This window comes from Hyperoodon ampullatus (assembly GCF_949752795.1).
Source record: "Hyperoodon ampullatus genome assembly, chromosome: 8".
Taxonomy (NCBI): Eukaryota; Metazoa; Chordata; class Mammalia; order Artiodactyla; family Ziphiidae; genus Hyperoodon; species Hyperoodon ampullatus.
The window spans coordinates 93,188,349-93,212,568 of NC_136921.1; the positions used below are offsets into that span (position 1 = coordinate 93,188,349).

At 40.9% G+C, this 24,220-nt stretch overlaps 2 protein-coding genes across 4 annotated transcripts in view; both read right to left on the reverse strand.

The window, feature by feature from the left end:
- Positions 1 to 22,087, reverse strand: part of LOC307056949 (titin-like) — a gene marked incomplete at both ends in the record, with an annotated part of 88,625 nt that extends 66,538 nt beyond the window's left edge. The window contains 43 exons of the mRNA XM_079709934.1: positions 258 to 536; positions 653 to 934; positions 1,356 to 1,634; positions 1,855 to 2,136; positions 3,428 to 3,715; positions 3,859 to 4,146; positions 4,286 to 4,564; positions 4,666 to 4,944; positions 5,039 to 5,317; positions 5,486 to 5,773; positions 5,867 to 6,145; positions 6,293 to 6,574; positions 6,694 to 6,972; positions 7,233 to 7,514; positions 8,059 to 8,346; positions 8,466 to 8,753; positions 8,872 to 9,178; positions 9,267 to 9,532; positions 9,627 to 9,905; positions 10,060 to 10,347; positions 10,461 to 10,739; positions 11,528 to 11,809; positions 11,922 to 12,200; positions 13,270 to 13,551; positions 13,785 to 14,063; positions 14,303 to 14,590; positions 14,694 to 14,972; positions 15,086 to 15,364; positions 15,486 to 15,764; positions 15,865 to 16,146; positions 16,282 to 16,560; positions 16,767 to 16,973; positions 17,098 to 17,376; positions 17,478 to 17,756; positions 17,870 to 18,148; positions 18,244 to 18,525; positions 18,618 to 18,896; positions 19,011 to 19,298; positions 19,418 to 19,696; positions 19,794 to 20,072; positions 20,486 to 20,764; positions 20,865 to 21,146; positions 21,649 to 22,087. Coding sequence (XP_079566060.1) covers positions 258 to 536; positions 653 to 934; positions 1,356 to 1,634; positions 1,855 to 2,136; positions 3,428 to 3,715; positions 3,859 to 4,146; positions 4,286 to 4,564; positions 4,666 to 4,944; positions 5,039 to 5,317; positions 5,486 to 5,773; positions 5,867 to 6,145; positions 6,293 to 6,574; positions 6,694 to 6,972; positions 7,233 to 7,514; positions 8,059 to 8,346; positions 8,466 to 8,753; positions 8,872 to 9,178; positions 9,267 to 9,532; positions 9,627 to 9,905; positions 10,060 to 10,347; positions 10,461 to 10,739; positions 11,528 to 11,809; positions 11,922 to 12,200; positions 13,270 to 13,551; positions 13,785 to 14,063; positions 14,303 to 14,590; positions 14,694 to 14,972; positions 15,086 to 15,364; positions 15,486 to 15,764; positions 15,865 to 16,146; positions 16,282 to 16,560; positions 16,767 to 16,973; positions 17,098 to 17,376; positions 17,478 to 17,756; positions 17,870 to 18,148; positions 18,244 to 18,525; positions 18,618 to 18,896; positions 19,011 to 19,298; positions 19,418 to 19,696; positions 19,794 to 20,072; positions 20,486 to 20,764; positions 20,865 to 21,146; positions 21,649 to 22,087 — 12,199 coding nt within the window. The remainder of the gene's footprint in view (positions 1 to 257; positions 537 to 652; positions 935 to 1,355; positions 1,635 to 1,854; positions 2,137 to 3,427; positions 3,716 to 3,858; positions 4,147 to 4,285; positions 4,565 to 4,665; positions 4,945 to 5,038; positions 5,318 to 5,485; positions 5,774 to 5,866; positions 6,146 to 6,292; positions 6,575 to 6,693; positions 6,973 to 7,232; positions 7,515 to 8,058; positions 8,347 to 8,465; positions 8,754 to 8,871; positions 9,179 to 9,266; positions 9,533 to 9,626; positions 9,906 to 10,059; positions 10,348 to 10,460; positions 10,740 to 11,527; positions 11,810 to 11,921; positions 12,201 to 13,269; positions 13,552 to 13,784; positions 14,064 to 14,302; positions 14,591 to 14,693; positions 14,973 to 15,085; positions 15,365 to 15,485; positions 15,765 to 15,864; positions 16,147 to 16,281; positions 16,561 to 16,766; positions 16,974 to 17,097; positions 17,377 to 17,477; positions 17,757 to 17,869; positions 18,149 to 18,243; positions 18,526 to 18,617; positions 18,897 to 19,010; positions 19,299 to 19,417; positions 19,697 to 19,793; positions 20,073 to 20,485; positions 20,765 to 20,864; positions 21,147 to 21,648) is intronic.
- TTN (titin) overlaps positions 1 to 24,220 on the reverse strand; it is a gene marked incomplete at both ends in the record, with an annotated part of 282,756 nt that overhangs the window by 184,888 nt on the left and 73,648 nt on the right. The gene's annotated exons all lie outside the window — the stretch shown is intronic.

Genomic DNA, 24,220 nt, shown 5'->3' on the forward strand with positions numbered 1-24,220 from the left:
CCACATATCCTTATTCCTTATCCAGGGATTAAGTGTTACTCCTACCACCCTGAATTGTGGAAATTCCTCCAAAAGAAAGGGATAGAACTTTTGGACTCGGTTTTCTTCTAACTCTATAGGTCTACTACCTCTGATTTTGCTGATTCAGAGGATGTCAGACTCATGTCATGCTGTAGAATGTGGAGTTTCTCATACACACGTATCTAAACCAGGAACTATACTATCATAACATTGAAACAAAAGCCCAACCAACCAACCTGAAACATGAACAGAGGCTGTGCAGCTGTCTTTGCCCACAGGGTTTTGCACCTCAAAACTGTACACCCCACTGTCACTGGGGGCCATGTTAATAATCTTAAGGCCAGATAGTTTGTTGAAGAAGCTTATTTTGTATTTGCTATCACTTGTCAGCTCTTTTGCATCCTTAAACCACTTAGTAGTGAGTTCGGGTGTGCCAGTGACCATGCACTCCAAGGTACAAGTGTCTCCCGTGGTCACTTTTATGGATTTTGGCTTTTCGACAATTGCTGCAGGCTCTGGAACGAGATGTAAATTGTGTTCAAATGTTAAAATCACATTGAAAAACTAAAGAAGACACGAGTACTGGTAAGTGTGTGCCTTCTATTCATGATGACATTCTATCTGCACTAACCGAGGATGGACACTGTGGCGAAGCACTCTCGCATTCCGGCATCGTTTTTGATCTGACAGGTGTATTTCCCGGCATTGGCTGTTTCCGCTCTTGAAAACTGTAGGGTTGCAATGTTTTCTGAATAAGAGATCCGTATGTTGTCACTTTCTCTGACCATCTCCCCCTTGTCTTTGAACCACACCACGGAAATGGGCTCAGTGCCTTCAATAGCAGCCTGAAGCTGAACTTCTTCACCAACGATGGCAGAAATGTCACTGGGCTTCTTCACAAATCTTGGTGGTGCTGAGGAAAAAGAGGCAAAATCAGGGATTTCAAATGTGTGGGGCTATGAGTATTTCCCTCAAAGCTATGAATGCTAGGAATCAAACTGGTGCTCATGTGTTGTTTCTATTTCTTAAAGAAGAGGCATTTTTGGTGAATGGGAGCAGAGATGCACTAGAGTTTGTACTAAGCAGAAAGAGTCGAACATCTTGGCCTCTCTAGCTTTCTAAATCCAGCCAACACCTATGGGGAAAATTGTCTAAAAGGGTAATTAGTAGGATTTAGAAATGGGATGTGCACTAAATATAAAAGGATTTAGAAAGGAGAGAGGGGAAAAGTACAAGACAGCTAGTGGTAAAGGATGGGGCAAGAGCTGAGGGGCCAACAGGGTATTAAAGTTAGAAGGAGAACTGGAAGCAGAAGAGGATGGAGTCACTCTAACCTTTCAGAGTGATGGAACCAACACAGGTGTCAGCCCCCACGTCGTTCGTGGCTTTACACTGATATTCCCCAATGTCTGCAGCACTGACGTTCAGGATGTGAATACTCGTCAGGAAGTTCTCAGACATTATCTTGTACTTCTTGCCACTCCTAAGTTCTCTCTTGTCTTTATGCCAAGAAACTTGAAACGGGGGGGTGCCCTGAAGCTCACATTCAAGGTGAACATCAGCTCCTTCCAGTGTCTCAACGGGATGAGGCTTTTTGCGGAAAACGGGTGGTGCTAAAATTAGGAAAAAAGGAAAATTAGGATGTGTTCTGTAACTATGTAGTAACTAGTAAGAATCAGTTTTCCATTCCACCATAGAGAGAGAACATCACACTCGATTTTCCATTGTGTCCTTTAAAATGTTTAGAACCTCGACGGAGAGTCAAACAGGGAATTGAGAGGACAACGAGGAGGAAGCTAACGTGAAAAACATGAAAGAAGGGTAGGAGCTGACCTTTAACTTTTAAGGAGGTGCTGCTGCTTGCTCTGCCTGCTGCATTGTGGGCCTCGCATGTGTAGTCTCCGCTGTCTTCCACACTGAGAACGTGCATTTCCAATACCACCACCGAGTCAAGGAATGACATTCTGAATTTACTGCTCTCTTGAATTTCAGTCTCGTCCTTATACCATAAAATTTTGATTTCTGGAGACCCTCCTACTTTACATTCATATCTTGTAGATTCATCTTGTTTCACGATTCTTGAAGGTTCTAGCTTCTTAATGAACCTGGGGGGTTCTATGGAAGCAAGACAGAAAACACAAGGGAAGAGATGGGAAGACATGTATAATTCAGGATGAAGTGAAAAATCAGAGAGGTCTTTAGCTCTGGAAAACAAATTTATTTGCTGCAGTTCAAAGAAGAATAGTTAGGTGAGACTTAACTAGAAAATTCCTATAAAATATATTTATTTTTGTAAGCACCCACATCAAATATTATTGCAAAAGGAAAGAGGAAGAGACATTAATCCCTTTTGTGCAATCCTCCTACCAGCAAAAGAATCACTTTGTGCAAGATCATAGTCAGAGTGTGTACCTGTTGGTGAAATCACACTATGGTTTACAGGGATTGAGAGAGTTTGATTACTTTCTTGTATGTGAACCAGTGCAGGACAGTCTATTTCCTGTGGCTGCAAAGATATCAGTTATGTACCATGAAGAGTCAGAGTAGCAAAATTGGGTCAGATATCTTAATATTTTAAAGTGCTATTTTCTCTTATAGGCCTTAAATAGATATTTCTTCAACCTTCATAATATCCCTTTGAAGTGGGGAGAGCAACTGCTTTCTTCATTAACTGAATCAAAAAATTCAAGTTTAGGGAGATAAAAATAATTAGCGATGTATCACAGAGCACGTGGGCTGCTAAATCTAACTCTGTTTTAATTTGAAGTTATTTATAAACTATCACCAGAAAAACCCTTAAAAATGCTCTCATGGGTTAGACCAGCAGCTCATTGAGTTAAATGTTTGATTTCTGACCACAGCAGCCTTGAACACGCTACAGAGAGACATGGTTGCCTTCCACGATGTAAGATATTGATGTACTCCCCAGTCCCCTGGCTTCCACTGTTATTTAAGTGGGGTTAGTAGAGGAAAAGAAGTTGACACAATCTGACTCTTCTTGAAGGGCTTGATAGTTTGGGGCTCTGCTAGCCCCTCGAGGAACAAAATCCATTAATTTATAAACTAATGTGGAAAGTAAGTCATTTGAGACAACTTCCTTTTATTGTCCTAAGATAATTTCTTTCAAACTTGGATTTTCTTGCAATTCCATGAAAAGTTTTTGTTCACTCTCTCTCTAGTCTCTGTTTTCAGCCTTTGAAAGTGGACCTTCAGTCCATGTTTGGCCAGTTTTATATTCTTTTAAATAAACATTATAAAAAACTTGCTCCCACTTAGAAGACCCTGGATCTATTTCAATCACTTCCAACTCCTAGACCATAGTCCTAAACGTATCTTTCAAGCACACGCTTTCTCCTATATTTTCAGACCTTGAAATAAGACCTTACTACTTCACTTGAACAAGTACCTTGTACACCCAGATGAGCAGAGCAAGAGTCTTTTCCAGCGACGTTGCTTGCATAGCAGGTGTATTGCCCAGCATCACCTTTGCCTACTTTGAGAACCGTCAGAGTGGCAGTATTTTCAACCAAAGTCATCTTGTAGTTGCCTCCAGGGCGAATCTCTCGGTTATCTTTGGCCCAAGTGATCTTGATTGGTGCAGTCCCAGTTATGTGACATTTAAAAGAACCACTTTCTCCAAGAGCAAGATCTACTGACACAGGCTTTAGATCAAAGAAAGGAGGTACTTCATGGTCTGAAAAGAATGAAGACCAACATGGTGACTTCAGTTTTCATGCTCCCAGACGTGGAGCAGAAACTAAGTGGCACCAGACCTTTGGTGGCCCGGAGCAGTGAAACTGCTTTATGATGAAGAGGGTAATGTGATCAGCTACCCACCTAAGAGGAAGAGCTTTGCACTGGATGAAGCTGTCCCAAGAGGATTAGAGGCCGAGCAATTGTACTGACCAACATGGCTCTGGTCAGTTTGCAAAATTTGAAGAGTTGCTACATTATGAACAAAAGATGTTTGCAAATTAGCATCATCTTTCAAAAGTACCCCATCTTTGTACCAAGACACTTGAAGAGGTTCTGAGCCATTGATGCGACATTCAAACGCAACTGGGAAGCCAAGGGTCTCTTGAACATCCTTCAGTTTTCTTGCAAAGGAAGGTGGAAGTTTGCGCTCTGGAAGGGGGTCACAGACAATCCTTATTTACAAGAGAGAAAACACCCACAGCATAATTCAACCCATTAACATTGTGACGTTTTTAAGAAAGTGGATCTGTCAACACACAGCAAGACTTGTTAGGAGAACCATCATCACCTTTGATAGCGAGCACAGCTGAGGAAGCCACTGTCCCCACACTGTTTTCGGCCTTGCACGTGTATTCTCCCACGTCACTGGGATCCACTTTGTTGATTACTAAGGAGGCAACATTATTTCTGAATTGCATATTATACGCAGGAGCCCATCGTAGCTTTGTGTGTTCTTTATACCAAGAAATTCTAATTTCTGGCGTTCCATCCACTTTACACTGCAAAGTTACAGGTTCTCCGACGGCTGCTTCCATGTGTTCCAGAGGCTCAATAAAATAAGGTGGTTCTGAGGTAGAAAGGATGGTAATCAATCAATCATGCTAGCTAAAAGAGGATGTTTTAAAAGAAAGAAAAGAGAGCAATAAGAAGAGGTAACTGTCAACACACCTAAGACAGATACCAGTGCTTCACAAATATCTTGACCGGCCTCATTTTCTATGAGGCAACTGTATTGTGCATAATCCTCTATTGTGCTATAAAGAATTTCGAGGATCGTAGATTTTTCTGTCATGGTAATGCTGCAGTTCGGAGATTGTGTAAGGGGGAACTCATTCTTCATCCAGCTCACCGAGATGGGAGGTGTGCCAGTAAACGTGGCCTCGAGAACGATGGGGTTTCCTTTCTTGGCGCTGAAATCAGCCAATCTTTTCACAAAGGTGGCTGGTTCTATAAGGAGAAAACAGCAGGGCAGAAGTGGTATCTTCAAATAAAGAATAAGAAAAGAATGCTAAAGATTTACGTTTTCGAGAAAAGAGCAAACCTTTCACAAAAAGATGCGTGGTACAGGAAGCACTGCCAGCGTCATTAGCCACGAGGCAAGAATAGTCCCCGCTTTGCAATGGCTCCACCTCAAACAATTCCAGTTCTGTGACAAAATCTTCCAGAGAGATGCTGCATAACTCCCCTGACACCAGTTCCCTGTTGCCTTTAAACCATTTGACCTTGAAAGGCGGGGTGCCCCTAATGACACTGGTGAATGTGAGGCTCATTCCAGGAAGAACTTCCAAAGAATCAGGGGTTTGTTCAAAAGATGGTGGTTCTAGATACCCCAAGAGTGGAAGAGATCAAGAGAAAAAAGAAATCCAATTGAGCAGTGCTTTTGCTCCTTGAAGAAAAGGGAATTAAGACTACACACGAACACAAAATAAAGAAATCCCCTGTGAGGCAGACACTAAGTCATGCAGCAGCCTGGTCCCTGCGCACTGACCTTGGACAGTCAGGACGGCCGAGCATTCGTCTGACCCAGCCACGTTGGTGGCCACGCACGTGTATGTGCCTGTGTCAGAGGGCTCCAAGAAGCTCAGATTCAAAGTACAGACGTTTTCCGAAAAGCTGGACTGGCATTTAGGCCCACTAACGATCTCATTTCCATCCTGAAACCAGCCCACGGAAATGGGCGTGGAGCCGGAGACTCTGCACTCCAAAACCGCCGAGGCCCCCAGGATGGCGTTGGTGTCCTTCAACTTGCGGATGAAGGAAGGAGGCACAATTCGATCTACGTGGAGAAGGGTAGTTTTCCGTTGAAAGAGAAGCCTTATTTTCTACCCCAGGAAAAATGGTATATTCACAAAAACCTCACACTACTCACCCGAAACATGGACAGACACAGTGCAGTTACTTTTACCAACACTGTTTTTCACTTCAAAGCTATATAACCCCTTGTCACTCATTTCTGCACAAGGAATTTTAAGTGAAGCCACTTTGTTGATGAACGTGATGTGATGTTTGCTATCTGCAGATAATTCTTTCCCATCTTTGAACCACTTGGCTGAAAGTTCTGGTGTCCCAGCCACTGCACACTCTAATGCAAAAGGATTTCCAGTAGTGACAGTCATGGGTTCTGGTTTCTCTATGATTCTGGCTGGTTCTGAAAGAAGTATATTGCATTGAACACAAAGTCTTCTTTCAAACTAAGAGTGTAATCAGTATATTATTGGCTAAGAGTAATAGGTGCAGGCAATGATCATGGGTCAATCAACCTGATTTTTTTCTCAGGCTGTACTTTGTTACTAACCTAGGACAGTCAAGACTGCTGAACACTCTCTCATTCCGGCATCGTTTCTGATCTGGCACACATATTTTCCAGAGTTAGATGCTTCTGGGCTCCCAAGTTGGAGTGTTGCAACATTATCAATGAATGAAATCCTAGTGTTTTCACTCTCTCTGATGATGTCACCTTTATCTTTCAGCCAGACGACAGCAATGGGCTGGAAGCCTTCTACTATGGCCTGCAACTCAACGGCAACCCCAGCGAGGGTTGAGGTGTCACTTAGCTTCTTCACAAACCGTGGGGGTTCTAATGAAAGAAATATGTGGTTAGAGAGAAAAGATGAGAATCACAGCCACACACATTATTGGTCAAGCAAGAAAAGATGAAAGCAAGAGATAAATATTTTTGTGCCCATGGATACAAACCTTTGAACTTGACAGTGCAAACACACGTGTCACTTCCCACCTCATTAGCAGCTTTGCAGTGATATTCTCCTACATCGGCGGCTTCCAGATTAAGGATGTGGAGACTTGTATCAAAATTTTTCGAAGTGATTTTAAATTTCTTGCTGCTCCGAACTTGCTTTCGATCTTTAACCCACACCACTTCAAATGGGGGGGTTCCCGAAATTTCACATTGGAAGATAACATCAGAACCTTTAAGGGCTCCTACTGGAGAAGGCTTCTGGGTGAAAACAGGAGGTGCTACCAGAAGAAAAGAAGATAAGCAATGAGTGCATTTGCCTAATGAAAGGGAAAAAATATTTTAGAGTCTAAATCGTTGAGTGCCTGGTGTGACCATATGACAGTATACTAACATAAGAAATGACTAGTCATTAAAACTAGTTTAAGAATTGCAAGCAAATCCCCTTAACTAGCCTTTTTGTTTTGGAGCTCAGAACATTGCTGAGAAAGAATCCAGATCAGAGGAGAAGGAAGAAAGAAAGCAGCTTAGCATGTCTAACCTTTAATCGTCAGGGCTGTGCTGCAGCTGGCGTCCCCAACACCATTATGGGCTTCACAGATATAGTCCCCACTATCCTCTGTGCTGGCTTCATTGATGGTGAGCGATGCCACAGAATCCATGAATGACATGTTGTATTTCCAACTTTCATGAAGTTCACCGTCATTTCGGAACCACAAAACTTTGATTTCCGGGGAACCGCTTATTTTACATTCCAGTTTGATGGATTCTCCCTGCTTTGCAACTTTTGAAGCTTCTAATTTCTTAACAAACTTTGGAGGTTCTAGTAAGTCAAAGGAAAAAAACAGCTTACGTTTGTAGCTGAAGAGCCCATAAATACATTTTTAATCTGGTTTATTAGTAAGAATATATGTACTTTCTGAGAATTTTGTGGTAAAATATATTATCTTTTCTATTAAATAAAACTTTTAATATTTTTAATAGAGAATTTAATTGGCAAGTTAATCTTTGTAGTTTGGATACGGAAACTAAAACATGTAAGTTAATGTATTATAGAGGTATGTGATCAAAATGGTAAGTCAGAATGCCATATAATAGGAAAGAGTGAAAAAAGAGAGAGTTGAAACAACATTTAACAAATTTCAATTAAACAACCCTCTGATAAGACTACTCTTAGAGATACACTAACTTAAAGAACAAAATAAAGAGAAAACAGAACTTCGATGAATGTTGCCTCCACCACTAACATACAAATTCCAACATGATCCAGTTACTTTATCCCGAACATTTAAAAACTAAAGAAACTTTTCAAAGAAAATTACACAACATGGGAAAGAACGATATTGGTAAACGCCATGTGAAGATACCTTTTACACTGAGTTGAGCTGAGCACACGTCTTTGCCAACATCGTTGGTTGCTTGGCAAGTATACTGACCAGAGTCTCCTTTGCCTACTTTAAGAATTCTCAAATGGGGAGTGTTTCCCACACATGTAATTGTGTAGTTTCCTCCAGGACGGATTTCCTTGTTATCTTTTGACCAAGTAATTCGCATTGGTTGAGCACCAGTAACATGACACTCAAAGTCAGCACTTTCCCCAGCAATAACATCTATAGATACAGGCTTGATGTCAAAGAAGGGAGATTTCTTAGGTTCTGAAAGATGAGAAGAAAAGGCAACGTGGGTGCTTTTCTCTTTTTTATTGGCCATTTCTACTTCGACAATGAATAAGAAGTCATGGTTTGCAAAGAGAGAGAGTAATATGGGAACAAACCTCTTGCTGTCAGTCTAGCACTGGAAGACGCTGTTCCAAGTGAATTAGAAGCTGAGCAGGAGTACTGGCCAGAGTGACTCAAGTCTGTTTGCAAAATTTTTAAAGTTGCCACATTATCTACAAATGATGTCTGTAGATTTTCATCATCTCGTAAAAGTACCCCATCTCTATACCAGCACACTTGGATGGGTGCAGAGCCATTCAGTCGACAAGTGAGGGTAACTGGTAACCCAACAGTTTGTTCGATATCCTTTAATTGCCTTGCAAAGGAAGGTGGGAGCTGGCGCTCTGTCGGAAGACAAGTAATACTTGAGGCGTTAGTAGATGAAATAAAAATTTCCCCATAAAGATAAGAGTGAAGACAAGGAAAAAAGAAACTTCTTAATTTCTAAAATAATATCATCACCTTGAATTCTGAAGACAGTCTTAGAAGAAGCAGTCCCTATACTGTTTTCTGCTTTACATGTGTACTCTCCACTGTCATTGATGTTCACTTTATTAAAAACAAGTGTGGCCACATTGTTTGTAAAATAGGTCCTGTATTCAGGAGTTGACCGTAACTTGGTATCGCCTTTGTACCAAGACACTGTAACTTCTGGTGTCCCAGCAACTTGGCATTGTAAAGAAACTGAATCTCCAACTGATGCCTCCAGAGGCTTCAGTTCCGTAACAAAATAAGGTGGTTCTAAAGAAGAAAGATTCACAGTCAGCAACTGGAATTAAAGAAAAGCACACAAACCATGCCTCATGTTAGACAAATGCCAATCATTTGAGAATAAGAAACACACCTAATGTAGATACCAGAGCTTCACAAACATCCCTTCCTGCCTCGTTTTCAATCTCGCAAGAATACTGTCCTGCATCTCCTTTTGTGCTATTCAGAATTTCCAGGATGCAGGTCTTCTCTGTTGTGACTATGTTGCATTTTTCAGATGGTGTAATGTTCGCACCAGCCTTTTTCCAGGTAACTGAAATGGGGAGTGTTCCAGTGTAGGTGCTCTCCAGAATGATGGACTTCCCTGGTTCTACAGACTGACCACTTAATTTCTTCACAAATACAGCTGGTTCTGGGGAGCGACAAAGCACAGCAGTTAAACGCAGTGAAAACACAAACAAAGATGTCCCTTAAAAAGTAGGAAGCACAAATGCACTGGAGCAAACCTTTTACAAAGAGACGGGTAGTGCAGGATGCTTGGCCAGCATTGTTAGAAACCACACAGGTATATTCCCCACTCTGAGATATGTCGACATTAAATAATTCCAGTTCTGCCACAGTGTCTTCAAAATAGATGTTACATCTGTCTCCTTTCACCAGTTCTCTGGCACCTCTGAACCAGCCAACCTTGAACGGAGGTGTTCCTCTAATGACACTTGTGAAGGTGATGTTTTTGCCTGGTAGTACTTCCAAAGGTTCAGGTTCCTTCACAAAAGAGGGTGGTTCTACATAGACAAGGAAGTCAATGATAAGATCCTGTAAGCATCGAATTTAGTTGCAATTTTGAATCAAAAAGAAGAGCACTTTTGAATGTGTGTCAACCTGGATATGCACCCAAAGAGGAACTCATAAGAAAGGGTGTGAGCGTATAACACTGACCTTGTACAGCCAACACAGCACGGCATTCATCAGACCCAGCGACATTAGCAGCCACGCATGTGTAATTGCCCATGTCCGATGAGTCCAGAGAATTCAGCTGCAACGCGCAGACATTATCTGAAAACGTAGTTTGGTACTTTGCTCCACTGACAATCTTGGTTTTCTCATGAAACCAGGCAACAGAGATAGGCGATGATCCAGCTACTTTGCACTCCAAGATGCAAGATGTACCCAGCACCCCAACTGTATCTTTCAGACTTCGTGTGAAAGAGGGAGGAACCATTTGGTCTGCATGAGGAGAGGCAAGAGACTCGTGGTTTGAAAGAATAGAAGACACTTGAGAGAAGAAAGCGTGTGAAAGGAGTTTCCTTAAGCGATGGGAAGAACATATCTGAACTAACCTGAAACATCAACCACAGCTGTGCAGCTGCTTTTGCCGACATTATTTTGAACCTGGAAAGTGTATGTGCCTGCATCTTGCTTTTCAACAGAGAGAATCTTTAAGGAAGAGATTCTGTTGTAGAAGCTGAATTTATGTTTTTGGCTGCTGGTCAACAGCTTTCCATCCTTGTACCATTCGACTGAGAGTTCAGGAGTGCCAGCCACCTTACACTCCAGAGTGCACGTTTCTCCTACAGTCACTGTCATTGAACCTGCCTTCTCGACAATGACCGCAGGCTCTGAAATAAAATGTGATAGCCATCTGTCAAAGCCTGTTACCTTTACCTTGTTTCTACTATCAAATTCATTAACACTGTTTCTTCCAATGATAGGGATATCTTAGGGCTCTCTCTCTCTCTCTCTCTCTCTCTCTTTCTCTAGACCTTAAAATGTGATTCCATAATTACATGCTGTCATGAAATTATATGAGTTATTATTAAGAAATATGTTGGTGCATTAGTTGACTTCCAAAACAATTCAATGTACAAATCAATGTCGATATATATTGATTTGCACTTGACCCTCTCTAGAACAAAGCCTACATGTTGTTATGAATTACTCAGTATTTCTATTCTACTTTAAGGTGCTAAAGACAGTTTTTTGAAAGTTGTTATCCAAACAATGGCAAAATTGAAAATGAATATGCCCAAAGATGAAAGTGCAAGTCGTGCCTATCAAACTTTGATCTTTGGAGTTCTTGTCAGCTTTAACAACTATTACTCTCGGAAAAAATTTCCTTGTAGCATATGCTGGGCTCCCAATTTTTTCATGCTTCAACAAAAGATAGTCATGATTACATCTCCTAACCCATCAAGAAAATAATAAAAGAGACGGCTCATTTTTGTTAGGCTCACAGACACAGAAAAGAGTGTTTGAAAGGTCCTTTCCCCTAAACCTTTGAAATAGGTGACGACTGATATAGTTCTAGAAATTCAAAACAGGAGATTCTACCAGTATCTCTTAGTAAGTCATCTCAGCGTTTGGCACCTCCTTGTATCAAGGAACTATCACACCATATTGTACCAACCTAAAACAGTCAACATGGCCATGTTCTCCCTCATTCCACCATCATTCTTGATTTGGCAGATATACTTCCCAGCATTAGCTGGCTCTGCTTTTGCAAACTGCAGAGTTGCAACATTTTCCACAAATGTAATTCTGATGTTTTCACTTTCTCTAATCACTTCTTCCTTTTCTTTAAGCCACTGGACAGAAATAGGCTGGGTGCCTTCTATAGATGCTTGTAACTCAGCGGGCTCACCAGCTACAACCGTGAGGCTGTTTAGTTTGGAGACAAATCTTGGTGGTTCTGAAGAGGGAAAGATGGATGGAGATTGTTGGAAAGATTGTCAAGATAATGGAAGAGAGAAAACAAATAAGCATTTTGCACATTCCTGCCATGAGCAGGAAATGATGCTTACCTTTTAATTTTACAGTACAAATGCAAGTATCACTTCCTACTTCATTCTGTGCTTTGCAGTGGTATTCACCAATATCTGAAGTGTTGACACTGAGAATGTGAATACTTGCATGGAAATTTTTGGATGCGATCTTGTATTTCTTGCTACTTCGGAGTTGTCGCTTATCTTTGTACCAAACCACCTCAAATGGTGGTGTTCCCAAAAGTTCACATTCAAGACTAACTTCAGCATCTTTAAGGGTTTCTACCACAGGAGGTAAGCTGCTAAAAACAGGTGGTTCTGTAAAAAACAAGAATTCCTCATGAATTGGGCTACTTAACTTCATAGAATATTTTTATTTCTTTGTTTTTAAATTGGAAGAATAAGTCAAGATACTATAATAGGTCTAGCATATCACTTTAGTGTTGAGGAGTAACAGCTTCAGAGAAGCCATCAGCCTTTACAAAATCACTCTGCTTCACTGGCCAAGAACCCGGGCTAGACCTCAGGTGACCCTACTGAGCAGTTCAACATTCTGTCTACTCCACCTTACTACTTTTTCTGGGACTATAAAGATTGACACACAAAACTGTAAAGCAAAACAAAACAATAACCAAACAAACCCCCAAACCCAAGTGTAAGAATCAATATGATTTGCATGAGGTATGTAGTCCTGACTTCAGGGATGAAATTTTTTGTATACACATTACAATTGGGACACTTGGAAGTTATCACAACATTTGTGCTCTAAGTCTTCCATGTCAACAAATGTTTTTTGCAATAATCACCTTACAATATGACAAACTTGGACTTTGTGAAAAAAATTCTGGAAAGTACTAGTACTATTTGCAACAAAGTATAGTGATATAATTTAAAAAAATAGGAACTGACTTTTGAGAGAGAAAATTATATATAATTGTCCTGTTGTATATGTAAGGTTAAAATCTGTATTGCTTGAACCTTGTATATATATGGTAAATATTCCTTGCTTTTAATGATAGATAAAGATTATAGTGAGGATGATGATATATTTATAAGTTGATTGAAGGCAAAATTTAATTTTAAAATGCCCACTTTGTTTTTTTGAGCATTTTGGAAACATCAAATTTGAACTGCTTGGCTAATATGTTGAGGTGAGTAGAATTACGGCATTGGAATAACAAGAAAAATATCTCAGAATGATTGGCTACGTGTAAGCAAATCTTAAGAAGAAAAAACATCTAAAAATGGAAATAACACTAGTTTGGGAAAATGTTCTATGATCTCAAATGGAAGCTAAAAATGATAGCAAAAGAATGAAGAGCTATGATAGCCCGGGGAGAAGAAGGTGGGTTTCAGGTAATGAGGAACAGAGGAGAGAGGTTTCTACCTTTTACTATAACCTTGGTACTGCAGCTTGTGCTGCCAGCAGGGTTCCGAGCCTCACAAATGAAATCCCCACTGTCCTCAGTACCAAGACTATTCATCTGTATGACGGCCACTGAGTCAATGAAAGTCATTCTATATTTATCACTGGCTGGGAGTTCATGTTCATTTCTGTACCACACAACTCTGATGTCTGGGGATCCAGTTATCTTGCATTCAAGTCGTGCTGAGTCACCTGCTTTCACTATTTTGGTTGCTTCTAGTTTCTTTGCAAACTTTGGTGGTTCTAGAGAGTAAAGAAAAGAGGAGATTTATGAGGGAACAGAGCAGATATAAATAACAAAAGTTCAATTAGGTACTACGTAGGAAAGAGAAAAACATGAACAATGCCTGGCAAATAGCGTGTACCGTGTTAGAAAGAAGGGTACTTTCTTGACTGGGTACATATATTGTAAAAGATTACAGAAAGGACAGGAGCCACAGGTCAGAGAGAAACATAAAACAATCAAACTGGCACACCTGTCACAAGCAACGCTGTGGTACAAGAGTCGCTACCAACATCGTTGGTAACTTGGCAAGTATATTGTCCAGTCTTGGAAGCATCCACTGAATAGAGATTTAAGAAGGTAGTTGATCCTTCCAAGCCAATGAAATATTTAGGTCCAGAGGCAAGTTCCACATCATCCTTAAACCACTTTACTTTAAACGGTGGTGTTCCTTTTAGTATAGCTTTAAATTCCACTGTAGAATCAGGTATGGCTTGTTGTCGCTCAGGTTTCACTAGGAAACTTGGTGGTTCTATAGATTTTAAGAGAAATACATATAATTAAATTCCTTGTTGTTGGGTTATTTTGACAGTTTTATGGACATATAAAAAACATTACTGAAAAGAGGTAATGACTGACTATTTCTTGAACTCAACATATATGTATTTAAAGAAAAAGAATTATGGAGACTTTTAAAAGACTCCAGGATAGAGTGTTATATTTGAAAAGCAATCGCAGAGAAGGGTCAGGAAGAGGTAAAGAAATTCTAACCTTTTACAGTTAAGATGCCACTGCATGCCTCGCCCCCTGCTACATTTGAGACTTTGCATGTGTAATTTGCAGTATCTTCTAATTCCAGATTACTAACGTCCAGCGACACAGTGTTTTCATGACAGACGAGCCTGTATTTTGCACTTGTAGTTATTTCTTTTCCATCCTTAAACCACTGAGCACTAATAGGAAGTGAGCCAGAAACCTTGCACTCCATATGAATGGAAGAGCCTAGAACTTTATCCATTTTGCTTAATTTTTTGGTGAATGATGGAGGAATATTTTGATCTGTCCAATGCAAACAGCAAAACACATCCATTAATATGTTGCCATTTGTTTACCAAGGACAAAAATATACATAAGGGAAGCTGACTGGGGCCAAGATACAAACCTAGCACTCTCAGGTAGGTGTCACAGCTACTGCTTCCAAAGTCATTTTCCACCTTGAAAGTATACGCCCCGCTGTCTTGCTTCATTACTGACTGAATCCTAAGGCTGGCCACGTTATTTTCAAAACTCATTGAAAAATATCTACTGGGCACCATTTGTCTCCCATCTTTAAACCACTTCACTATGAGTTCTGGCGTTCCGGCCACAAGACACTCCAAGGTCACTGGGTCTTTTTCAGTGACATCAACAGACTTCGGTTTCTCTAGGATCTGAGCGGGTTCTGTAGTAAGAATGAAAACGTGGATGAGTTGCATTAATAATTCCATGGAACCAAGGAACTGCTTGTGAAATGGTCTTCACAGGTTAACTCTTGAAAGGGATTAGCTTACACACCTTGTACTAAAAGGAAAGCATAACACCTCTCAACTCCTGACTCGTTCTTGGCTTGACACGTGTACCTCCCGCTGTGTCCATTATCCACAGATCTGATTTGAACTGTGGCCACATTGTTCACAAAGGAGATGTGAATATTATCATCTTCATCCAGAATCTGATCATCCTTGAGCCAGGTTATAAAAATGGGAGGAGAGCCCACCACAGTGCTCTGAAAGGTGGCAGAACTTTTCAAAACAGCAGTGACGTTTTCTATCTTCTTGGTGAACGAGGGTGGCTCTGTGATTAAAGTAGACAGTGTGAAAAGAAGAGGTATATTTGAACTCCTACCCATCATACAAGGTTAAAGAGAATTACAGAATTTGTATCAGGTAGCCTGCTCCTTGTGTGTCTAACTGACCTTTCAGAGAGACTCTAGCACTACAAGAACAGCTGCCGCCTTCGTTGGATACGATGCACTGGTATTCACCAGTGTCTGAGGGGTCACACTTGTTGATACTGAGATTAAACACTGACACTCTGTCAGTCAGCGTATACTTTTTGCTGCTTCGAATTTCCTTGTTATTCTTCAGCCAAGTGACTTCAAATGGAGATGTTCCCATAACTTCACACTCCAGCTCCACGTCACTATCTTTGACTACTTCCACGGGTTTCAGCTCCCTGATAACGGTGGGAGGTTCTAAAGATTCAAAAGGAAGACAAAGAACAGCTTACACAAAGGAAGACCCGAGAACTAGCCAGCAGCACAGCCAGAAAGGAGAGAAGATGCAGTAACGAACCTTTCACTTTTAACTCAATGCTGCAGCTTGCCGTGCCAGCGTCGTTACGAGCTTCACAGACATAAGTCCCACTGTGTTCTACCTTGGCACCAGAAATTTGGAAAGTGGCTAAACCATCAGTGAAGGAAATGCCATGTTTCTCAATGGCTGTTATTTCATTCCCGTCCAGATACCAAGAAACTCTGATTTCAGGAGTGCCTGTTATTTGGCATTCAAATGTCGTGGATTGTCCGTTCCTCAGCACTAGGACTGGGCTGGGCTTCTTAATGAAGTGAGGAGGTTCTAAAGATGGGGGAAAACATGTGACATTGAACATTTTTTAAACCAAAGGCCAATGAGAATCGTTTTCTTAAGCCTCTTCCCTCCCTCCAAGAAAATCTAGGCAAGCGAGACAATGAAAAAATGTAGAGACCAGACCTTTTACAAAGAGGGTGGCTTTACTGGTTGCTGTGCCAACATCGTTGCTCAGTTGGCAAATGTAGGTCCCCACATCGGCAGCTTTGGCTGAAAAGAGCTCTAGAATGGTGGAGGTGTCATCTTTCCAAACTGAGTGAGCTGCTCCCGAGTGCAACTCTTTGTTATCTTTAAACCATTTTATTGTCATGGGTGCAGTGCCACCCACAAGCGCCTTTAATTGAACCCTTGTATTGGGATTGACATCTTGTGACTGTGGCTTTTCCAAGAAGTAAGGGGGTTCTGGGGTGAAAGAAAAAGAAGCAAAAGGGGAAAGGAATGGTTTCTTTTAGAATGATCAGTCAAGGTAAGAATTAAGAAATGAGAGAGGAATAAGTTCTTGAGAGGCGGGGATAAAAATTGCCAACCTTTGACTGTCAGATGGCCGCTGCACTGGTTGTGTCCTGCCTTATTAGTGGCAGAACAAGTGTAGGTTCCACTGTCTGTACCTTCCAGCTGACTGATTTCCAAGAAGGCAGTATTGTCATGAAAAGAGAATTTGTATTTTTCACTAGCTGTTATTTCTTGGTCGTCTTTGAACCACTGGATGCTCATGGGATGTGACCCAGCCACTATACATTCTAAGTCAATAAAAGACCCTTTAATGCTGTCCATTTTCTTCAGCCTTTTGGTGAATGAGGGAGGTATGATAAGATCTATGCAATGAAAAAGAAAAGAAAAATGGTTGGTCAATCTACCAATTTTTATTTTCTCTAAAATTGTAAGAGAAGAAGGAGCACAGAAATGCCCAGTTTCTCTCCATAGAAAAGCTGTACCAACCTAATACATTAATGCTGGCCTTGCAGCTGCTCCTCCCGACATCATTTTGGACTTCGAAAGTATATTCTCCACTATCTCTCTTTTCTGTAGAAATAATCTTCAGTATAGAGACCGTGTCAGTGACACTGATTTTATATTTTTGGCCCAGGGTCAGTTCTTGGCCATCTTTAAACCATTTGGCTGTAATCTCCTTAGTCCCTGAAAATTTAACCTGCAAAGTGGCTGGGTCTCTTTGGGTGACATCTATAGACACAGCCTCCTCAATGATTGTTGCAGGTTCTGTAGAAAACAAAGGGATAGGTGTGGGTTGTGAACCACTCTGCTGAAAGGCTTACATCTGCATTTTTTCCTAAAACTCACGGCAAACTTTCTGAACCAACCTTTTACTGAGAGTAATGCGGAACATCTCTGTATTCCCGCATCATTTTTGGCCTGACAGACGTATTTCCCATCATGCTTGATTTCAATGCCACTGAGGTACAGACTGGCCACATTATTCTCAAAGGTCATTCTTATGTTATCATCTTCAGTGATTTCATCGTTGTCTTTTAGCCAAGTCACCGTGATTGGCAAGGAGCCCTTCAGAGTAGCCTGGAAGGCAGCAGTACCTCCTCTAAGGGAGCTGGTGCTCTCGATCTTCTTTACAAAAGCTGGGGGTTCTAATAGAAGAATGAATTCTCAATGAATACCAGCTCTACAGCAAAACTGGACTTAAAAAAAAAATTCACTGACACCGCAGAAAAGCCGGTCCGTCATTAGAACTGACACTAACCTCTTAAAGTCACCTTGGCACTGCAGGTGCTGCTGCCCACCTCGTTGGTCACCCGACACTGGTATTCACCTGCGTCCGCAGCTACAAACTTGAGGATCTGCAGGCTAACCAGCTGATCCTGAATAAAGGTTTTATACTTTCTACCACTTCGCAGTGTTGTGTTGTCTTTGAACCAAGTGATCTCAAAGGGAGGGGTGCCTGCCACCTCGGCCAGCAACGTGACATCATACTCCTTCAACACTTCAATGGGCTTAAATTCCTTGGTAAAGTAAGGTGGCTCTATAGTGGAAAAGGAATTATTGTGAGTTAATGGGGGTGGAGTCTGTGCCCTGGGCCACAACTTTGGTAACACAAGGGACAATGTGAACACAAACCTTTGACTATTAAAATGCTACTACAGTGGTCACTGCCAGCCTCATTTTGAGCCTCACACATATATTCACCGCTGTCATCAGTGGCAACATCTTTAAGTGTTAGAACCGCGGTGGACTCCACAAAAGACATTTTGTGTTTGCTGCTCTCCTTAATTTCTCTGTCATTTGCAAACCACGTTATTTTAATTGGAGGGGTGCCTGTTACTTTGCAGGCTAGCTGGGTGGCGTCTCCCTTTTTTAACAGCTGTGATGGCTCTAACTTTTCAACAAATGTGGCAGGTTCTGTGGAAGGAAAGAAATCACCCAGAAACGTGAGAAAGAGGAAAGAACTTCTAACAATGGTGGCACAAAGATGTCAAGAAAACTATGCAAACCTTTTACAAATAACTTTGCACTGCACTCCACGGCTCCAGCCACGTTGCTGACTTTACAGGTATATATGCCTGAGTCGGAGGTTTTTACTACATAGAATTCCAGGGAACTTTCTAAAGCTTCTTTGGTGATATAGCAGTTTCCACCAGAAACCAGCTCTTTGTCACCCTTAAACCATCTGACTGTGAGAGGGGTAGACCCTTGGAAGGTGCTCTTCAGGCAGATGGTCGAGCCAGGCAGAACATCCTTTGATGCCGGTTTAGTTACAAAACTGGGTGGTTCTAAAGAAGGGGGATAAGAAAGAATTTCAAAGAGTTAAGAGGCGCGACTGAAGGGAAGAAGCCTTAATTTGAACATCGTCTATGTAAGAATGAAAGGCACAGTTTCCAGCCAACCTTGCACAATCAGGGCTCCGCTGCAGTCTTTGCTTCCCATGGAGTTTGTGGCTCGACAGGTGAAATTCCCTGCATCATTCATGTCTATTCTGCTTATCTCCAAAGAGGCTGTGCCTTCCACAAATGCTATTCTGTATCTGTCAGAGGAAGTTATTTCTTTACCATCCTTAAACCAGGACACCCTCATGGGGAGGGAGCCAGCGATTTTGCAGTCCAGCCTGCAGGTCCCACTAACCACACTGTCCACGTTGTGTAGGGGTTTGGTAAAAAATGGAGCAATGTCTCGATCTGTTCACAGCACAAGAAGAGAAGAAAGAACAATGTGGAACAGTGCTCAGTGATTTTAGTTTTGGTTGTTTGTTGGGTTTCAAAGGAATATGGAAGCACAGGTTTCTAAAGATACTAACCTAAAACAGTGAAAGTTGTCTCACAGGAGCTGCTGCCCACTTCGTTGGAAATCTCAAATGTGTATTGGCCGCTATCATGCAGTTCGGCAGAATAAAACTTGAGTTGGGCAACATTGTTTTTAAAACTTATTCGATACTTTTTACTGGCAATCAAAGGTCTCCCATCTTTGTACCATTTGGGCTTGAGCTCTGGGGTACCCGTGACTGTATACTCCAGCGTGGCTGGGTCTCCTGCTGTCACCTTGATCAGTTCTGCTCTCTCAACGATTTTGGCAGGTTCTACAATGGTATTAAATAGTTAGAATTCTGAAGTGTGTATTAAGGTTTCATTTTAAAAGGAAATATCAACTCAAAGTTAAAACGTTCTTACACGAACCTTTAACTATTAGTTCCCCAACAGACGTTTGGCTTCCAGCTTCATTTTCAGCTAGGCACGTGTATTTGTCAGCAAAACTAATCTGCACATCAGGGATTATCAAGACCGCAACACCATTGTCAAAGCTCATTTTGATTTTTCCATCTTCTTTAATGATCTCCTGTCCTTTCATCCATGTGACAGAAATGGGTTCTGACCCTTTCACAGCAGCTTGTAAGGTAACCGTTTGTCCTGCTAGTGCAGTAAAATCATCTACTTTCTTTACAAAGATTGGTGGTTCTAATTAAAGAAAGAGAGCATCCAAAGTTTATTAATTCCCAAACACTTCAACACCATATGCATTTAAGAACTTTATCTAGATTACATTCATCTATTCCATAGTGTTGGTTAATTAGAAGAAATCAAATTCAAGAGGAATTACAATTCCATCTAAGAGAAAGAAGCAAGGAAGATAAACGGTTATCAGCTGACAAAATCGCTTATTATGTAGTTCATTTTTGTTATCAGAGATTAAATATTTATACAGGTCTCAAGATAAAGACTGGATTTTCCCCAGGGTCCCAGGTGAAGCCAAAGGCAAAACATATTTTCAAAGATTAGGAGAAGAAAAGAAAGTACCAGTTTTCCTTCCTTGGTTTAAGAAAGCTATTTTGAGAATTTATTAAAGAGATACCAGTTTTTCAAGCACTAACCTTTTAGTAAGTGGGTTGCAATGCAGCCACACTTCCCAACTTCATTAGCAACCACACATTCATATTCACCAACGTCCGCGCTATTAAACGAAAAGATCTCCAGGGACACAACAGACTTCTGAGAAAACAACCTGTACTTTTTACTACTTCGAATTTGCTTCTTATCCTTGAACCAGCGAATTTCAAATGGTCCAGTGCCTGAGATTTCACACTGAAGGAGGGCATTTGTTCCTCTCACTATATCTGCAGGCTCGAGAGTTTTGATGAAAGAAGGAGGTTCTACAAAAGCATGAAAGCATTGTATAAATCATGTGTTACAAGCAATTGAAAAGAAAATATTTTCTCAGAAAAACAATGGACTACGACAGAGTAAACAAACCTTTGATAACTATTTCGGCACTGCAACTGTCACTGCCAACGTCATTCACTGCTTCACACGAGTAATTCCCACTGTCTTCAACTTTTACATCCGTAATATCAAGGACAGCCTCAGAATTGACAAAAGACATTCTGACTGTGTTACTCTCAGTAAGTTCTTTGTTATTTTTAAACCAAGTAACCTGGATCACAGGTGAGCCTTTCAGCTTGCAGTGGAGGCGTGCTGATTCACCTGGGAGCATTAAATAAGAGGGATCCACCTTCTTCACAAAGGATGGTGGCTCTACATGAAGTTAACAAAAATGAGAAAGGAAAAGATATCTGAATCATAAACTACACAAAAGAAAAGTAGACATCATACAACAAAGAGACACACAACACACATAAAATGTCTTCTTGAAATTTCTGAAAAGGCTGTGGTGTACTCAATAACTTTCCATGTTTCTATGATTCCAAAACATTTTCCCAGACTCTTGGTTAAAACAAACAAACAAAAACAAAACCAACGAAATTCTACTTATACAAAGAGCAATTTTATGAAAGAAGATAGTTAAGGATTGCCTAGACACTTGAAGTTCTTAGAAGAAGTTTTAAGCAAGCTTTGTTAATGGCAGACAGTTTTAAACAAACAAGAATAGGTGCATTCTGAAGAAGACTGAAAAAAGAAAATCAAACAATGCCAGGGTTTCCCCAAACCAAAAAGGCTGCTTGGATGAAATTATTTTAATCACAAAATGCACTGACTCCAGAGAAGGGAGTGGAAATATTATTCACACACTCCTTACCTCTGATAGTTACTGTCGCTGAAGAGGAGCTGCTTCCAGCCTCATTGGAAGCTGTGCAAACATACGTTCCTGTATCTTTTAGTTTGGCCAGAGGGATCTCGAGTGATGCTATTTTATCTTCAAAACAGATCTTATAATCTTTCCCAGGGGGGAGCTTTTGCCCATTTTTACTCCAAGTAACTGTGACTTTTCTGTCTTCATCTGTTTGGCACTCAAGGTGTACCTTCTTATTGACAGCTGATTGCACAGGCTCTAGTTCTTTAATGAAATGTGGTTTGTCGATTATGACCAACTCGGCTTGGCAAGTGTCGGCTCCAAACTTGTTAGAAGCCTTACAGGAGTAAACTCCTCTATCTTGAATTGTAAGATTTGAGAGTTCTAAAATATGTTTGTTTTTTGCATCTGAAATCCTGCAGTTAGGGGAAGGTGAGAGGGCCATGCCATCTTTCTGCCAAATGGTTTCAATCACGGGAGTCCCTGTCACTGTGCAGAGGAACTTGGCTGCCTTACCCACAAAAGTTGTTATGGACTTAGGTCTGGAGAGAAAGGTTGGTGGATATGCCTCTGAAAAAGAAAAGTTTTCAGTGTTATATTTTGTCCCTACAAAGCTCTTGCTGTAATTACATATTCCAAGAAAGAAAAAAGATGAGTAATAGCTTTAGATAGACATGAAACATTACTTAAAGTAGGGTAATGTATTAAGGTGAAAAGATGTGTCAAAGGAAAGGGATGAGAGTGTTTTTTTATAGAGGAGCAAGACGGCACTTTAAATGTCTCTATCAAAGGAAAGAACAAATGTTCCTTTCTTTCACAACATTGACTCACTATTGCTAAAGCTTTGCCCATTTTATGAGCTGATTAATTGTTCGAATTATCTGATAAGCAATTCAGCTGGTACTTTAATTCTGCAAATTAGAAGACCATACAAGGAAGATAAAGAAAATGTACTTGACTTTTCTGAAGAGTAGGGATATTAAGTAATAAAAAGTTTTAGTAGTTTTATAAAGTCTCTCTAACCCTCATGTCGACGACCACTAGCAAATCCTTAAATGGCACAACTTTAAATGTATCCGCTAAATCACTTCAAACTTGTAAGAATATTTATAGCAGTAATTTCCCATGCCCATTCTGCATTTGGAAGCAAACCTTTAGGAGCCTCTCTTTCCGATTAAAAAAAAAATCCTCCTCTTTCTTCTTTCCTCTTGTGATTTGAAGCTCAAGTGTTAGCCCCATTACTGAACCGGCCTATTTTGGGTAAAGAAATTTCCCAAAGTGTCATTAAGAATAATGCCATGCACTTGGCAGTACGGAGACTCTGATCACAAAGCGAAATCCACTGAATGGGTCACCATGGGCCTGGGGGTGTGGAGTTTCTGATATAAAAGAGTTGTAGAGGAGAGGAAGCTACAGGAAACCCTGGCTTTTTCAAGTCAAAGACGCGGCATGGACATATATACACTACCAAACGTAAAATAGATAGCTAGTGGGAAGCAGCCGCATAGCACAGGGAGATCAGCTCGGTGCTTTGTGACCACCTGGATGGGTGGGATAGGGAGGGTGGGAAGGAGATGCAAGAGGGAGGAGATATGGGGATGTATGTATACATATAGCTGATTCACTTTGTTATACAGCAGAAACTAACACACCATTGTAAAGCAATTATACTCCAATAAAAAAATAAAAACAGGAGGGAAAAGAAAAAAGACACGTGCTGCATTTACCCTTCCCCTCCATGCTGTCATTGAAAAAGGTGACCAAGGTAATACTGTAAATCAACTATACTTCAAAAAGAAAAAGAAAAAGAAGACAAAGGGACAGTCTCACCCTGGCATTTCGTGCACGCTTCTGTCAACAGCACAAGTCATTGCTACTTCTGACCCTAAACCATAGTTCATAAGTTCATACTCACACTTTCCCTTTGTAGGAAGAAAGCAAAAGAGAAAGAAAGAGAAAAAGAGGTAGGAAAGAGGTTTTTGTTTTTTGTTTTTTTTTTTGCTAATGAGGGAATTCAAACACCTGATGAGGATTTCCCTGGTGGCGCAGTGGTTGAGAATCTGCCTGCCAATGCAGGGGACACGGGTTCGAGCCCTGGTCTGGGAAGATCCCACATGCCGCAGAGCAACTAGGCCCGAGAGCCACAACTACTGAGCCTGTGCATCTGGAGCCTGTGCTCCGCAACAAGAGAGTCCACGATAGTGAGAGGCCCGCGCCTGCGATGAAGAGTGGCCCCTGCTTGCCGCAACTAGAGAAAGCCCTAGCACAGAAACGAAGACCCAACACAGCCAAAAATAAATAATAAATAAATTAAAAACAAAAAACAAAAAACAAAACAAAAAAAACCCCCAACACCTGATGAGTGTTACCTACTTGACAGTCACCCTGTGTGTCCTCAGGAAATTGAGAACAGAATATTTGTGTAGTTACTCTTATTTTTCAATTAGTAGTAAAGCTTAGGGTGAGAATCCTAGTTTGTAGTTCTGTACTAGCTCCCTGTCTCTTATTAGGATTTGTTTGATTTTAGTCTTATGTTTTGGCTTTTTTCATTTTGTAATTCTGTTCTTAATTGGTTAAC